Raw genomic sequence first — 18,880 nt, 5'->3', positions numbered from 1 at the left:
AATTAATTGCGCCTCAAAGAATGTCGTAAACTCCTTGCCGTTTTACTTTTTGCAAGCAATTTTTTCTAAGAGAAAGGACCATGAAATCACCCGAATTATGTACTTATTAAGAATGTGCACTAAAATTCTAAAACCCAGCCTAACCTAACGTTTTTTTTCCAAGGGGACCCCAATCTCAATCTACTGGCGGGTGGGGCTAGTTTAACAATCTAACTTTTTTTCTCTGTATCCAGAAGAAAATTTTTTTAAAGCTACAGGCACCAATTGATTTTTCTTTACTTTCTGAGCCTCTCATGTCAAAAGTGAGTTTCAAAACTTTAGAAAAATCAAATTATAACTAAGAAAATAATTTTGCGATACCAATTGAACCAAGTAAGAGGAAGAAAAGGGTTTCAAAAAAAAAGTCTACATTATTTTTGTTTCTAGTGGAAACTTGACTAAAATCCTGAGTTCACTATAATGACTATTTTTGGGTCCCCTGGCAATAAGAAAAAATAACTCTGATCAAAATAACTTACCTATACAATACATAAGTAGGTACTTTTATTAATGTTTCATTCGTTCATACTTACTGGTTCATCTAATAATCAACGAAATAGCAATAATTGAATTGAGTATTGCCATTGAAGCAAATAAAATCGTGTAGGCACATAAGAAATAACGCACGAAGTACGTAGTTACAAAAAAAATTTATTACGTAAATTTACAAAAACAATAATTTTTCAAACAAATACAATGACAAATATATTTTTATTATCACAATGCATAGGAAAACATAAACGTACATCGTCAAGGTAGGTCAAACCTGAAGTAAGTTTCTGGGTATCTTATTGTATTAGATACATGGGAAGAAGGGGCGGTTGTAGATTTTTACAGATGATCACAAAAACAATAAAAACATAGATACATATTATTAAAACGCATAAGTATAGGTATGTACTTAAGAGCGATTAGTTTTTCCTTATATTTTAAAAACTGTGCGCAAAATATGGTCTTAAAATTACCATAAGTATTATTCAAATGTTAAAAAAGCACAGTGAAAAACTGAAATACATTTCCACCTTGAGTTGAATTTACTTCTAATGTATTATCATGATGTACACCTCAGATCCAAAAGTTTAACTACCTAGAAGTCAATTTTTTTTCGATTTTCGGTGAATTTTTCAGTTATTTTGTCTTTTGAACACTTATTTAAAACAATTAACTTTGAGTAAATATCAACTTGGAGGAGTATGCTTTTGATTTTATTGTTGAAGAAATCTATTAGACATCCTTACACAAGAATTCTAAAAAAAAAGTGAAAATCAATCACTTCTTAGAGCACATGCAACACACATTGCTTAGGCCTAATTTAATCGGACATGGGTATATTCGGCATAATTATATAATTTTTTTTTCTTCTAAAATTTAAATAATAATAATACATTAATTTGGTTGTGTATGATAACAGCCTACATCAAATTTTTCTCTACATTGTCCAAGTTTCAAAATACTCAGTACGAACTTTACGTAGATACATACACTATCCCATTATAAAACAAAGAATGAAAAAATTCTTCACAATAATAATTATCACAACTTATTTCTTTTTGAGTCCAATTATTCAATGACTTAAAGCTATTCATTCAATAGGTACATATTTACACTACGAACGTATTATAAAAGTATGGGTAGGTAGAGGTACGTATCAATTGCTTCATCATTCGAAAAAAAAAAACTATAGGCACATAAAATAGGAAACACGCATAGTATACCTAAAACACATATTTTCATTACATGGCGTAGAATTTGAAAGACAACAAAAAAATGTGGGTACCGTAGAAAACAGACAGAAGATGTTGTTCAGAATTTCAGACCACAAAAAAATTGCTCCCTCTTTCCTTTCCTCTCGACTTAAAATCTGACTTATGTTCAAAAATGTTCAATTAAATATTTTTTTGAATATAGAACCATTTTCAATTTTTAAAATTATTTTTACGGAGATAAGAATATTTTTTCCCAAAAGTAATTTTCAAAATGTCATTTTTATGCTTCTTAAATTTTTTGATCAAAAAAGAGAAAACAATTATTCGTTGGTCAGATTTTCAAAAAAATTACTGTGGTATAGATCAGGGTCCAGGGAGAAGTAGAATTTTCACCAAACTGCTTTGAGATCTCGACGCAACGTGTATGCTATTTTCAGCTTAATTTTGAAAAAAAGTCAGTATACTGAAGAACAACTACCAATGGTTCCTACGTAAATATTCTTCGTTGTAGAAAAATTTGGAAAGTAGGTATCTACTCTTACACAAATTGTAAAATTTCAATTTTCAAGTCCACCAAAACTTCAACTACCCTATCCAATTTTTCAATTCGGAATATGCATTCCCATATCCAGTAAAAGTACAGTAAACGTACATATATATTTAGACACCTGTTATGTTGAAAAGAAAATTAACCCTTTACTTTTTTTCTTATCCTATTATATTCATTTTATTCCGAATAAAAAGTACCATTTGTCTGATAAACGGCGCAACGTTTTTGCATCAACGAACATCTACAAGGTGGGTATAAAATTATCCCGCTAGTGTTTTCTTTCGGCATTAACATACCAGGTAAACTTTCCGAATGTGGATTTTTATCAAGGGCGAATTGTTCTTCTATTTGCATCATACTTTTGCAAAAATTCATATTACATTGGTACATTCCTACAGTAGAATTTTGATTTGCGAACTTACGAAAACTAAATACGATTGGCCTTTGGCTGAAGTCTGCTAACATTTCAACGCCATTATTTGTTACGCAGCTGCTGTTCTTCGAACATAACGAATTATTGTGTTTGGTTGTTTCGAAATGCAGCCTTTGAATACCGCTACTTCCAATTTCGCCGGAATTTCGTCGCTTATTCATTGGTGTACTTTGGAAACACGACGTTAAAGTATCCTGATATTGAAACAAACAAAATAATGAAATTTACACCCAACTTTGCGTCAGCTGATGCAAATGAAAAACTTTTTTAGATTTTCAAAAGAATAAATGATAGGTATGTAGATGTACTTACGTGAAAAGCTCTGCGAAACTTATTTGACATTATGTTATATAAAATGGGATTTATTACGGTGGAAAAGTAATACAAAATTCCGGAGATGTAAGTTACCACTTCGTATATCAAGTACATCGTATTACTAGTGCTACTCCCCGTATATCCGTATATAGCTAATAATCTTTGTATTTGGAATGGAGCCCAGCATATGAAAAACGCTACCACGACAGCCACTGAAAAAAAAAAATACGACATGTGAACTAAATTCAAATGTAGGTGGGTAATTGAAATACAGGTATATAGGTACATACTTTAATGTAATTATAGTGATGAGGCGAGGGGGAGGGGACAAACCATGATATTAGATTTCCGGGCTAAGAATTCAACTTTCAAATTCGTCCCTGTAATTCCTAGAGTTGGCAAACTAATTTACACTTGTGTAGTTTGGGTTGCTCTGTAACCAGGCAAATTATTCGAGGTAGGTACTTACCTACTTCAAACACAACGATTGAAAAGCTTGAGAAAATAGCTGAACGCCTCTGTTTAGTATAGGTAGTCATTAGTCGTACGTACAGATTAATTTGGTCAGTCGAATGAAAGAATTCATTATGATAAATAGGTATTTATCCAATTCATTCACCTACTAATCAAATATATAAGATAGGTACTGAGCACTTGAACCAATGAATTATTTATAAAGTAAAAGTACCTATTTGTCGCAAAAAATAGATAAAAACCCCTATGTAAGTCGAGAATTTGAACCAGATGACGACTGGAAAGTAATTAGAAACCAGACTGTAGTAACAAGTAATAGGTTGGTACCTATTTTGATAAAATTAAAAATAGAAAAACTGAATCACCCGATGAATGAAAATTCGATAACGAATAGGTAAGCTACTGGCATTGGCGCCTGCTGCTTGTTCGCGTTTATTCTTTAAACTTGGTAATTGGCAATCTGCATTTGAATTTGTGATTTAATAATTTCAATTGAACGATACGACTTTGAATGTACCTAATCTGCGTTAACTTACATGATGACATTTCACTCTAATCAATTCGGTATTATTTGAAATGATTGGGATTGAATTGAATTAAATTAAATTGAATTATCGACGTTGTTTAAAACGTAAAAATTCTCCAACTTTGATTTCTATTTTTTTGTATTTGTACTCGTTGAATAATTTCGCGTTTAGTGTGTTGAAAATTTCTAACTGAGAATAGCTGGATTGCTTCGAATGACAGATGAAAATTAAGCGTGATGAATTTTGCGTGGTCATATTACACAATACCTACCTCCATCTGCTCGAAGAGAACGCGTAAAAAGGTAAAATTATGTTGTCTACCTACACATCTCTTTAAATAATTTACATGGCGATAATTTCAAAAGATTTAGCCAAAAGTTCTACTAAGCTCCATACTTTTTACTGGGGGGGGGGGTGTCAAGTTTTTGATTTAGCGAGTATAAGGTAAATAATCGTATTATTTATGTACTCGAGTTCGTCTTACATTTTTCACTTCAGTAAATTCCATTCGATATAATGAATTCATTCACCTAAAGGTACTTCAAAATCTCGAACCAAAAAGAAAGGAAAATACCTATGTCGATATGTACCTACTACCTAGGTATACCGAAATGTAGGTAATAATATTTATTAGTACTCTTACCTAACATTTTCACCACTCTTTTCGTCGATTTGCTGTGTGTGACATATGATGAGGAATCTGGATGGACTACCAATTGATGGTTGATTTCTCCATTTGTTGTCGAGATTAAAATTGGTTTACGTTTATCCGAAGCCGTAATATTCGGTTTATACAATTTCATGCCGATCAAAACATACAAAACAGTGATGATAGTCATCGGCATGACAAAGAACAACAGCATTGAAATTTCGAAAGAATGTGGAATGAAATTGTTCTTTACTCCACAAATCGAAAGTTCTTCTACAACTGAACCATTATCATCGTGGCCATAAAGCAATCCTAGTTGCATTGCCTGAAATTTGAATATTTTTATTGTTCCGTTATTAAATTCTTAATGTCATTTTCAGCGTGCTTATTTTATTTTTATTGATTGCTGCCTAGTGCCTACTCTTTGTTACTATTAGAGCGAATTTTCACATTGAATTTAATTTAAATAGAGACGCCTCGGATGGACATGTTGCTTACCTTGAAAATCGAAGGGGTAAAACACTAATTAAAGAGCACAAAAGTTAAAAAATTACTTTCTTTAATTTTTCTGCAGATTTTTTTTAAACATTTAGTCACGGTCCCCAGAAACTCTTTACAAATGATTTTGTTCATTTTTTTCGAAGTACCACCCTTTTTTTTTAATTGAAAATTTTAATTTAATTCAATTTTCTGAGAAATCATTTGCCATAATATTATTTTTTTTATAATGTAATTCATTCATTTTAATGCTTTTTCCAGTTGTATGTAGTAGGTATAGGAAGAGAGGTAAGTAGGTACTAAATATGTACCTGATTTGATTACTTATATCTAAATCCAAAGTTTTAAATGACAATGACTCATAAGTCTATCACTTATCAGACACCCTGTACAGAGTACAGGAATGTTGTTTTGAAAGATGAAATGAGATGAGTTAGAAGTCCAAATTCCACAACTGGTGAAAAAAATTGAAAAAAAGTAAATTGAAACGACCATCAACTCATATTTTAAAAGAGTGATTTTTTTTTATTTAGTTCGACTTTTCTTTTCTACCCACTTCATTCTAGCTCCGCTTTTAAAATTGGAATTAAAATAACCTGTATTTACGCTCGACACGTGCAAGGTCAATGCAGGGTGGGAGAGCAGGGATTGAGAATGAAGCCCTTTGCGAAATTGTTATCTATTAAATATTGACATCTCCAAAGGTACAATATAAAAATGTATGTATGTATTTAGACAAGTATCTACCTAGATATTTTGTTATTAATTTTTTTTCCAATAAAACTTGTTAAATTTTTATTGAATTGAATAGGTAATCTGAATGTAGAGGAAAAAGCAAACAGATTATGTTCCTAATTTAATTTTTTGTCACAAAATTTCAAGATGAAGTAGTTATCTACCAAGATGTTTAAAATTTTTCGGTTAGCTGATATAAACTCAATTAGACAGTTACGCATATATTCTTCGCTACAAAATAACAAGTTGACATCATTTTAGGTAATAATTTTGAACACATTACAACAAACTTGACGAAATCATCATCAGTCAACGTTTGAACATAACGTGCTCGTATTGTTGGAAAGTGAAGCCGATAAAAGTTTTAATTAAATTTTCTAAAATTTTCCAAAATGCTGTATGCAATAGCTTATGAGAATACCTACATACCTACATATTAAATTGTTTATGAAATTATCTTACCTGAACAATGGCGAAAAAAAATGACAACATCCATATCAAAATGACATATCGTATGGCACGTCTGAGCTTTGTGGCCGTGTGTGAGAAAAAAGGATAACATATTGCAATATACCTTTCTATGGTAAAAGCCGTTATCGTTAAAACGGTGGCATTTGCTGACGTTTCAGCTGCTAAGCCTTGCAAAATGCAAAACATTTCTCCGAAAATGTATGGGTATCTGAAATAATAAAACGGAAAGCAATGTAGTGAAGATTAATTGTTTACATATGTGTCAGCTTATTGTACAGAGTGTTCCAGGAAACATTTGCCTGATAGTTGTACTATAACATAACGTACCTAGGTATATTAGTACACTTACCTACCTTACCTAAAAACTTATCAAATATTTGCATAATAATGATCAAAGAATTGGGTCCACACTGCATTCTAAACCATTTCCCTATGTTCATAAATGATATCTTTTGATGTTTTGGCCGAATTAGTTAATGTGAAATATTCAATATCAGAAAAAATGTCAAAACTACGAATTTACCCTATAAAATATTAAGCGATTTGCAAATTTTCCATCGCTCAAAACCCTGAAAGTAGTCTTAGATTTTGATGGCAACGGCTAATGATCGACGCAAAATCTCTATTACCTATTAGGCTGTATCTTTTGGAATTGAACCATTTTTCCCAAAATAGATTGGGTAGAGCCTAGAGCAAAAAATCAAATTCCGGTAACATTTTTAAAAAAAATCTACCCTACTCTATAAAGGTACATATATAGTTGCGTTGATACGTCAAAAGTACGAGGGCTGTTCAAAAAGTTTTGGGAATGTGGCTCGGAAGGGAATTTCTTTTGAAATTTTGGGGTAACACTGCATATTATCGTGTAGCCTGTTCAATTCTCTATCCTTTGGTGTGTATTTGATCGTGTTTGGTGGATTACGTTGGCTTGTAGAACGATTCTTGTGAAGTGTGGATGGGTGCCGCGTCAACGAGTCAGCATACAAAAAAATTTAAAGCAATGTTTTAGTTTGAAAAATTTTGCGTTAAATTGAATAGAAGTAAAAAAAATCACTTGAAATGTTGGAGTCTGCATTGGGTGATGATGTGATGCCTTTTTCAACGTCCCGCCCCTTGTATGATGCCTTTGAAGGGAGCCGGGAGTGTGTGGGAGGCATTTGGGAGGACGTAGAGCGAAAAGGGTGCCCTTCATGAATACCCCAAGCGTTATTATATGTGAAGATCGTCGAAATACTACTAGAGACCTTGCTTCACATCTAAACATCTCCATCTGTAGTGATTTTGCCATTGCTCACGACGATTAAAGATGGGATGTGTTCCTTGTCGCTGGGTACCGCGCCTCCTTGCAGCTGATCAGATGCAACGTGACCGATTATTTGCACCCTGTTGGCATTCAAATGGTACCACATCCACCTCAAAGCCCAGATCTCTCTTCATGTGATTTCTGGCTGTCCCCGGAGGTAAAAATGGACCTCAGAAGTCGAAGATTTGAGTTGAATAAGGAAGTCATCAATGCCGTTGACGCGGCACCCATCCACACTTTACAAGAATCGTTCTACAAGCCAACGTAATCCACCAAACACGGTCAAATACACACCAAACGATAGAGAATTAAACAGGCTACACGGTGATATGCAGTGTTACCCCAAAATTTTGAAAGAAACTCCCTTCCGAGCCACTTTCCCAAAACTTTTTGAACAGCCCTCGTACGTAAGTAGTTCAATTTTGGTGGACGCTTCTCAGAACACCCTGTATACAGACTGCTTTTTAAAGCATGTATACGTATCCACATACAGTACAGTGATAAATAAAATTAAACTAGGTAGTATTAGATAGGTAGTTAGGTACCTCGTACATAGACCTACTTCGTGTTAAAATATATCGGGCATGACATACTTAATTATTCTGTTGCATTAGAATAAAAGTTTTAATCTGTGCTTGTCTAAAGTGATTCTCATTTAACGTACGAGTAAGTACTTATATCTGTACTCAGAGTTAAACTAAGCAATGGGTACATGTTTGGGATTAAATTAATATTGATTATGAACAATGATTAATGCTGTAAAACTAAACGAAGCTTTAAAACAACGTAGTCAATTTTTAAACCTCAAGTACTACGAAAAGTTGTAAGCTCTTATTCCTAGATTTGTTTTAACACAAGTAGATTATCTGAATACGATGTTTAATTATTTATCGAATAGTTGAAGTAGGTATCTAAGACCCACTACCTAGCTGTCCTTAAAAACTGAACGTTTTCAGCAGTATACTTAAGTACACAGATAATAAATTATTCGTAGCTAATTTCATCTTATTCTGCAATTTTTTCCCGCGTAATTTTTTAGTAAGTAGGTAGCTAGGTACCTACATACGTATGGGTTTTGTGTTTGATTTTTCAATCGAATTTATAAATCATGAATAATTGTTGAAATACGGTTCGTTATAAAATACAAATAGGTAGGCATAGCCTACGTCTGTCTTTATTTTGTTTACATTACAATTTTCAGGGTCTATATTTTCAGTTTACTTTCCAACTTGAGAATTGATTGAGTTTATATTTCTGAGACAGTGGCGTTCACAATTTAATTAATATTTAATTTCTATCGTGAAATGAAACAAGGTTTCACCTTTGAACGTGTTTTTTGATTCTTTATAGAAAATATCAGGATTTGGAAACAGAAACACGTACGGTATAGGCTGCCTACAAAGTAATCGAAGTGGTTTGAAATTGATTTACCTAGGAAGAGTTTTTTTTACTCGTATGTAAGTTATAGAAGTACGTATTATTCTACAGCAATTGACTCTAGATGCTAACTTAACAAAAACGAAGAATTGAATTGAATTATCAGAATGTTAATGGTCAAATCTCCTTGATTAATTATTTTGAAGATGGGTTACTATACTTAAAACTTTAAATACGGTCCATAGGTAATAGGTAGCCTATATAGAGAATGACTTTATATAGTCAATGGTGATGGATTTAATGCAGTTCATTCAATTTTAATTTAAACCATGCAGATAATTATGCGATGCTCAATTTATTTTTTATTTGTCTGGAAAAATTCCACCAGAATCAGAACTGGTAAAAGACAAATTACGTAACTATGTACTTGACAAATTTTTTTTTTGAAAACAGTATTCAAATTATAAATGTTCGAGTTTTGTAAGGAAGTAGGGATTGATGATTTTAAAACTTTCATCTGTCTACTTACTTTTATTTTCAATTTTTATGCTGTATCTAAGTAAGTACATACATATATCTATACTAATAAGTTAATGGAAAACACTAGTTGGTGAAATAAGCGTAGGTATTGGAAAATTAATAAAATATTATCAATTACCTGTACCATATTTGATACATTTCCGATGGTAATCCAGTAATCAGAAGTAATAAATCAGAAACGGCTAAACTCAATAGATAGTAATTGGTCACAGTGTGCATATATTTGTTACGGATTACTACAATGCAAGTAACGACGTTTCCGAAAAATCCCAACACGAATATTACCAAATAAGTGACACTTATTGGTAAAACAACCACTAATGAATTTCTCTTTGGTCCCCATAAATTTTCAGTTGAACTGAAAGCATACATTCGTAATGAAAGCTATTAATGATTACCTTCGTTAATGTAAAAAAAAAAATTACATAGGTAGGTATAATAAAAGTATCTATAGGTACATTTCAAAATGACATAGTATGATGTGTATCAAAAAATACATACGAGTAAGGGTAGAAAATTACGTAGTCCAACTTGGATTAGGTATGTATTGAAAAAACAAACATGTACTCGTATATGTATGTATGTACCATACCTGCTATGGTGGGTGGTGGTTGTGAGTGTATCATTAGTAGTGATTATTCCAGAATTCCGCATCTCAGATTATTGTGATCAATGGAACTTTTTCTTTTCGAAAAAATGATTCATAAATAGGCTTCATTCCTGGAAAGAGTACGTACCTGAAATAATAATGAAAAAAAAATCACGAATTTAGATATAGGTACCACACTTCTCTTGGGCAAAAAAGCGTAGGTAATAAAAATCAAAACGTCATATTTAATCGAGCTAGAGCGCAGAAAGTGGCAATTTCTTTCATTTTTCACCCCCACTTTTTCTCTCTTTTACCAAATCGATTGGAGACAATTTTGAATAGTTCTGGAGCTCCTTCCGCATGAAATTTTTTTTGTAATAAATTACAATTTTTACAAGATTTCTCTCAATTTATATTATATGCACTTACGAAAAGTTTCAAAATAAAACCAGGCCGAAGCAGAATCTCAAATAGGCCCGATCGTTTAGAATTAATGCCATTCTTTCTTAAACAGGTCGAGTAAGGGTTAGAGGGGGGGGGGAATCAATTTTTCGGAAATTTACCCTCATTTAGGATCTACATACAAACTTCCCCTCCAGGAGTACCTTCAATGCTAAAAAATTTTCTGAGCGAACTTCACCTCAAAATGAAGGTCTCCGCTGAATTTGATCAAAATTCTCCAAGTTTTTTTTTGCGATCCATCCTAATGTAGAGGCTGAAAGAATGAGGGCTCGAGATGTCACTACAACCAGTTGCCGAAACTTTGAGAATTTAGGTAGGAACTTAGGTAGGTACCTACAATGCTACAAATTCATAAGCTCTGTAAAAAAGTTATCCACAGAATTGGTTTAGACATTTCGGTGTAAATTTCGAATTACATGGAACCTCAGTATTCTAAAAGGTATATGTACTTTTTTCTGAAACTGCCTAACTACCTATTTTACGGTCCATCACCCAGCCCAATTCCTTATTACGTGAATCTGCAAGCGAATATCTATGAACGTTTTTCAAGATCAAAACCATCCGAAGTTTCAAGTTTAGTTTTAAGTTCTAAATATAGGGAAAATGAGTTTATTAAAAGGAGTAGGTGGTAGCTATACGAGTACAAGAAGTATACGCCAATCACGTATAGCTTGAAACTTTAATATTTCAAGTCTCGTACTTTTCCAATGAATTTTTTCTGTTCGGGCTTTCAATAATCTTTTTCATCAATTTCCAAAGATATTGAATTCATGGACCGGCGGAATGAGATCCGTAAATATACTTATTATGTATGCTTAGTCATTTGAGAAATATTCCATTCGAATGCTGAATCAATATGACATTAAGGAAGTGTACTACGGAAGTGTGGCGTGGTTCGGCGTGTTTTTATGTAGGTGCCTAACTTACAATGATATCTACAAATATAATAAGCAGTCTATAGGTTATAAAAGTCTAAGTTTATGTACTTAATGTCGTTGAATTGAACTTTGAGTGCGTATATAGGCTGCGTTGTTGCGTATAAGTACCTAGCTATACCTACCAAAATATTATATCAAAATTCGAAACTGAGTAATTTGCGAAGAGCTGTAAAGAAACTGTGATTAGAGATGTTTTCTAATTTTGGATTTTTAAAGAAAATTTATTATTCGTGATCATATTTGAAAAAATTATTTTTCATGTAATAAATCGGTATAGCCGATTTAATGAAAAAAATAAATTAGCTTCTATTGAAAATGATAATGGTAGGTACCTACGTTTTCGATCATTTATTTCGTAGAATTTGATTGAACAAGATAAATAATGAAATAGGTTACACTTAATTACGTCTTGCTTTGTAGATGGTTAAGTATAGATTTTAATTGTTAGGTTACATTACGTGGGTAGGTAGGTTGGTTTGGTACCTAGACTTAATGGGTAAATTATTCGTCACGTGAAAAATTTTCTTTCATTTGTCGAATGCTCGAATGAGTAATTAAAACACTGTCTTCTACGTATGTAATTTATCACAACTTTGTTCTTTGAAATTGAAAATAAACCAATTCAATTATCTATCGATGTGTTTTAGAGATGCTTTGAAGCTGTCACCGCGTGTTGGGGTTACTTTTTATTTAGGTAGGTATCTAGTTATACGAAGAAATTTGAAAATCGTAATTAATAGGTACCTTTATGTATTGAAATTGTCATTTGATCATTTGCACGATTGATACCTACTTATAACCCTATTCTTTTCTTTTAACTCACGACGCGACGACACAAAATCAATAATCATTGAAAAAAATGCTCAGCAATAATGATGATGAAAAATCGATAATCTTTTATGAAAGGGACGAGTATATATAGGTTAGGTGCCTACTTATATCCGTTTATGTTTCGTTGAGTTATTCAATTATTTGAAGGCAGTTTTTCTCAATCATTCATTATGTCGTGTGGGGAATGTTTTGTTATAATGTCGATGAATGAGTGAGTAAACCTACGAGTGGGTATAGAGAAGCGAAATATGCTACGTTATTCAAGTGGCAACATTCATCGCACGTTTTTGTCGCTATAGCGTCGACAATTTCATTTCGTATGTAAATGGTTATTTAAGCTGTTTAGGTATGCTAATATGCAAGTAGTATCTCCTTTTTTCTGCCAGTTTTACGCACATTTTGAGTTTTCTGTTGACGATTCATTTCTTAACGAAGTGTTTTTACCAGGCCAAACGTTTATAGACGTGAAAGATCAAATTGTGAAATGGCGGGGTTGTTTGACTCTCTGTCAGATATTACTAACGAGTTTCCTTCCTGAATGAAACATTTAAATTCTAGCCGCGAAGTTACTTATATTCGTTGTGCGTTGACTCATTTTCCTTTTATTATGAGAGCCATTTCAAAAAGGATTATTCTTCTTAAGTGTTTTCGTTATTTTTAATATTAATTCTCATAAAATACAATATGAAGTAGGTACCAGTTTTATATAATCAAGAAAATCACTTCGATTTTAATTAACAACAGAAACCGCGTTTTAATTCATTATAAAAGTGCCTAGAAGTTGCAGAAACTGAATGTTTATAATAATTTGCTGAAATGAAGCTGTGGTAATTTACATTCGTGTTTGTGAAGAAACGATAATACGGCCTTTTCAAGAAGTAGGTAGGTACCTTACGACATAGGTACATATTACTCTAATTTTTGCTTGAAGTTGAATACCTAATGAAAATTTTATAAGTTGACAAATTTGTTGAAAATTATGCACAATCTCACACCTTACCTTCCGTTCAATAACTCTGTACCTACCTGGTACCTACCTATATGTACTTACCTACCACTTTTTTAAATTTTTGAGAGAGGTGATAGTGAAAGACGATTATGACTCATACTTTATAAGAATGCGTATTTCTAAATCCAACCTAATGACATTTTTGAATCAATTTTTGTTTGTACCTATCCTCTAATCTGATACCGCTGCATTTTTAGAACATTTTTGGTTCCTTTTGTACTTCCCTTTTTGAGCTTATTTAGAGGTTTGCGTTCAAATGGTCTTCAAACATTAATTCTGAGTTTTTAAAACTTGGGTTTTGAACAACTACAGGCCCATCTCTGTAATACTAGTATTCTCAAAGATTTTTGAGCATCTGTTGTACAATCGACTGATACGATTCCTATCATCTAACAGCATTCTAAGTGAAACACAGTTTGGCTTCCATCGTGGAGAAACACCACCAAAGCAATATTTAATTTATTGGACAAAATTCTCCAAGCTGGCCAAGAGGGTGAAAATTCATTGGCAATATTCTGTGATTTATCAAAAGCTTTTGATACCATGAACCACGGAATTCTATTGGAAAAGTTGGAAAAATATGGGATCAGGGGTCCAATCCACAGTTATCTAAAATCCTTCCTTGAAAATAGGGTACAAATAGTCAAAATCCAAAATGGTGAGACTGGCACCTTTTCTGAAGAGAAAATAATAGACAGAGGAGTACCCCAAGGTTCCATACTTGGACCTCTATTGTTTATTCTCTATTATAACGATTTGTCATCTTACATCAATGCACTTCTAACACAGTTTGCAGATGACACAACTATGTTTTTAAAGGGTGGTAGTTGGAACACACTGCTTAAAAACCAGAACATGTTCTCAAAAACTTCATTTGTTGGTTTAATGCAAATTGCATGAGCTTAAACTTGGAAAAAACAGTAACAGTGCCTTTCAATGTAACCCCCAAAGAGACAGACCTGGTAGCAGAAACTCTCTCAACTCTACCTAATGTCTCGAGTGCTGCAAAGTTCTTAGGGGTTGATGTTCAATGCAATTTAAAATGGGATTTATACATCAATAAATTAACCTGTCGTTTGTCATCTATAAACTTTTTACTCTTTCAGCTACACCAAATTACAAATCATAAATTAAAAAAACTCTCAGACTCGCATGTTTTTGACTATTCCACTCTACAATGGCCTATATGGGGTGTTTTTTTGGGGAGATAATGCATCTTATGTCGAGCAAATTGTCACACTACAAAAACATGCGATGAGAACAACTTATAAAATACCTCTAAGACAAACATTCAGGCCCATCTTTGTTGAAGATAATAAAATGCTCACTACAATATCACAATATATTTTGGACATATCTCTCATGGTTTATACTGGGGATATAACCTTTCCAAAAATTATCCATCCATACAATAGGTACCAGATCATGAGGTAACCTTAGAACTCCCCACCACCGCACAACACTTCTCCAGTGTAGTACTGCATCATCTGCTGCAAAAGTATATGATTGGATTCCAGGGAGTGTAAATAAATATAAAAACCAGCCAACTGCAAAAAAAAAATCAAGAATACCCTCAAAGAATGGCTGATAACTAGGGCTTATTATACCCTGGAAGAATATCTCAGTTCCCCGGATCAATAAGCATTCAAATTTTTTGAAATAACCTGGAGTAGATTTTATGTAGGTACCTATAGTTTTAAATCCTCATCTTTTATGTTTTAATCATGTCTTTTATCCTATATTTTAAAGCTGGAAATTTGTATTCTATGTACTGCTTAACGTGATAATATGATGGCAGCAATGCTGCCGCATGTATCTCAAATAAAGAATTTAAATTTGGTTCATATTGAAATATTTCAAAAAGTTTCAATTTCGAACCTCCCATTTGAGGTCCATTTTGAGTTGTGGTGTTGAAGGTCATTAAAAAGGAAACTTGCGCCCATAAGAACCCCCCCTCCCCCAATCAAACTTCCAACTCTGCATACGATACGAGTAGACATAACAAACGTTTGAAATTTTACCTTTCACCAGTTCTTGAGCCTTCAGCATTTATTTTCTGTAGAAGTTTGAACTTGAAATCCCTTTAAGGCAAGTGGAAATTAGTGTTAATGATAATGACAACCAAAACTTCCGTTTGCGCCTATCTTAGTACCGAGTGGTTTAATCGAAAGGCATGCATCAGTAAGTTGAAATAGGGACGCAGATTATCGAAAATTGATTTCGCACCCGAGGCGCTGAACATTTGAAGAATATGATGATTAAATTCATAAATTCCATTCTTTCATTTGTTATGAATTGAATGGAATAAAGTAAGTCAAACCAAAATATAGAAATATCACACTGTATCATAACCTATTATTCTGAGCATATCAAATTTCTCAACGCTTGAATAAAATTCTCATCTACCTCTATTAAATTGTACGTCAAATAATCTTTGCTTTGTCCAATACTTATGCGTATTTGATAGATACCTGTGTAATGTTTCCAATAAACTTGATTTGAGTCACCTCGAGCATTTTGTATTAAATTAGGATAGGTAAACATCTACTGATTTAATAAAAGTCATTCCTTCTCATATCACAATAGGTAACACGAGATTAAAAGTTCATATCGCACGTATAATATTTTATCCAATAAGAAGATCGCCTGTAGGTATGTACAATTACAATACAAAATAAATAAGGTGGCGATGTGCGTCTGCTGCGTACACTTCACCACCTTTTCTCAAAATACTTACAAATACATTTCACACTGCAAAAATTAACAAAAATCTAAATCTTCAACAGGGAGAAAAATAGGAAAATAATTTTTTCTTTTTAAAACTGTTTTTGTAGAAGTTTAAGGAGGGTGGTATTTTAAAACTTTTTTACCTTATTTTTTACATTAAGAAAAACTCGTTTAAATCCGTCAATTTTTCTGCGTTTGAGAAAAAAAATTGAAAGTTATAAAGAACAAAATAATTGGGGTTTTATCAAGGATAATAACCTTAAATATTTGATGAAATGTTTCAAAAATCATTTGATGTAGATTTTACTTTATTATAAATTATTTTTCAGTTTCCTTTAAAAATATTTAAGCTTGTTTACGTAGTTACTCGATGAATCTGCGTATACTTACCTACTTAGGTACCTATTGAAAAACTCAGAGAAATTAATATCCAAGCATCTAGACGCTGAAGTAACCTATGTTTATATTTCATTGAAATCCCCCAAACAACTTATTTATATTTATTTATTTATTTTTTTTTAATTTCAACCTAAATTAGAATACTCGTAGATAGGTACTTGCCTTTTTTCTATGAAAAAAACTACACACCTACCTACTGTTTTAAAAATAAAAAGAAGCTTGCTTTAAACATATTGGGAAAAAAATATAAAAATATATCGGTTTCAAAAATAATTGTATTACTTTTTGCAACAAAACAAACGGCTATTTTCATTTTGAATATGTGATGAGTACTTGCGTAAAAGGTTATTTTCGAATGGTTTAAAAATCTCGTTACCAAAAAAACATTTTTCGCTGCGAGAAGTAGATATTGTTGGGATTGTTCTAGGCCTATAATACCTGCATATACGAATGTAAAGTGCTAACCTATGTAGGTACGTTATTAGTGGTACCGTGGAAACTAAACCAGCTGCTTATTTATGCATAGGTATTTTTTTTTCACATTTTTCTATACTTACTGGACGTGTTTTTAGTAAAGGCTCGTTCATAATGGCAATTGAAAAACATGAAATAAAATAATTGTAAAGTTCATCTGTCTTTTTTCAATGAAACCGTTTATAATCGGTAATCGAAATTTCTGTAAAAAGTTGGAATATTTCAACTTTTCAATTACTTTTGCTAGTTTTTCAATCACCCGCCATTATAAAAGAGCCTTAAGCTACGACGTTGAAAAAAAATTAATAAAAAGCCTACATTTGCTTATTTGGAATTTCGTCCTCTTTGATTAAATGGCAAAATAAATTTAATTTAAATTTCGTGGGCATTTAAAAGAAGCTAACCTGAAAAAATTTTCAATTGAAATATAGGTGGTTACAGTACTCGCGTCGTTACCCTCAATTGCTGACCAACAAGCATTCGATGCACAATATTTTCGCATTCATGTCAAAAAAAAACATTATTGCTCATGAATAATCAAAATTAATACTCTGAAAGAAAAATTCACAAAACTGATTTATGATTTTCAAAATTTTATACCTACGCATGTTTTTTTGATCAGATGTATACCTACAGACAAAAAATTAGCACTAAATTTAACGAGTTCAATTATTCATTAAAAATTTACTGATACATATTAATTTGAAATCACAGTGCAAATAAAAATTACTTACCCGTTCATTAAGTTCGTAAAACGATGAAAAACCTCAAAACACGGGCGTATAAAAAGAAAGAAAAATCAACCAATGAAACAGACATACTTTCAATTTAATTATTTAACGCGGTGGTAATAAAATAAATAAAAACAAATAATGTCGTAAAATTTTACGATTCCCGCTTTCAAAAGAGTAGTAGCGACTAAAAAAGACACGTGCTCAAATGAAATACTATTTCAACGTATCAGTTTGGAAATTTTACCTGTGTGAAAGAGATTTTGCGCATTCGAAAAAGTTCTGTCAGCGCAAAAGTATTTATTCGATGATCCTGAAATTCAAAACAGTCAACGTTCAAGTTGGTTGATGGGGAAAAGAAAAGTATGAACGCTGAGCTAACGTAGACCTAAGTGTACACTTTTTACTGCAGTTATGGCTTAAATTTTACTACGAGAGAAAACTTTTTTATCTTTTATTGGGATAACGTGATTACATTTAAACAGAATTTCACATTTTAAAACAAATTATTTTTTTTTCATTGTAAAATAGGTACCAAAATAAAAATGCTTATTTCTTCTCTTTTTTTTTTGAGAAATATGCTTAAACCGAGTTTCTACTCATTTTTTGTATCTGTATGATAACAACGAATTGAATGCAGTATTTTTTGCGTATCAATACAAAAAATCGAATAAGAAATTATTAAATTGAAAACAATTGTACGTCAAGTTTTCTTATAAAAATTACCTCAGACATTTTAATATTTTCAAATTTACGCTCTCGATTTTTAAAATTTGTTATTACGTCAGTAGAATTGGTAGGTATCGAAAATTCTTCGTAGGCGAATGCATATTAAATTAAACGTGAAAATTGTCTACGAAAGTAGAATCTGATGAAAATTTAATTCAATTAATTTCTTCCCACCAGCTTTTTTATTTTTAAAACCTTGATTGATTTCGCTATACTAAGTATACCTACAGTCTTATGTACTTGAGGTAATTCGCAAGGTTTTGTGGTTGATCAATAGTTTATGATTTGTTGTTTCTCATGGATATTAGTTTATAATAGTGCATTTTAGAAATTCCAAAGGCACTAGTCGACACGTGTCAGTTTCTGAGATGACT

The 18,880-nt window shown here is 32.2% G+C and overlaps 1 protein-coding gene across 1 annotated transcript; it reads right to left on the bottom strand.

The window, feature by feature from the left end:
• Positions 1-670: 670 nt before the first annotated feature.
• Positions 671-17,971, bottom strand: LOC135840202 (pyrokinin-1 receptor-like). The gene is made up of 7 exons (XM_065356604.1): positions 17,781-17,971; positions 10,210-10,354; positions 9,736-9,975; positions 6,389-6,605; positions 4,688-5,018; positions 3,041-3,255; positions 671-2,922 (listed from the first exon to the last, which is right to left on the bottom strand). The coding sequence occupies exons 2-7, from the start codon at positions 10,269-10,271 to the stop codon at positions 2,473-2,475; spliced, it is 1,515 nt and encodes a 504-aa protein (XP_065212676.1). The 5' UTR covers positions 10,272-10,354; positions 17,781-17,971; the 3' UTR covers positions 671-2,472.
• Between the last annotated feature and the right edge of the window lie 909 nt (positions 17,972-18,880).

The sequence above is a fragment of the Planococcus citri genome, chromosome 3, assembly GCF_950023065.1.
Source record: "Planococcus citri chromosome 3, ihPlaCitr1.1, whole genome shotgun sequence".
Taxonomy (NCBI): Eukaryota; Metazoa; Arthropoda; class Insecta; order Hemiptera; family Pseudococcidae; genus Planococcus; species Planococcus citri.
Note: the sequence above shows the minus strand (reverse complement) of the source record. Positions and strands in the feature narration are given on the sequence as shown.

Coding starts and splice junctions, on each gene's coding strand:
- LOC135840202 (XM_065356604.1), bottom strand. CDS start 10,271: ATGCGGAATTCTGGAATAATCACTACTAATGATACACTCACAACCACC. Junction 6,606..9,735: donor ATGTATCAAATATGGTACAG/GTAATTGATAAT, acceptor TTATTATTTCAG/ATACCCATACATTTTCGGAG. Junction 5,019..6,388: donor TTTTTTTCGCCATTGTTCAG/GTAAGATAATTT, acceptor TTCAAATTTCAG/GCAATGCAACTAGGATTGCT.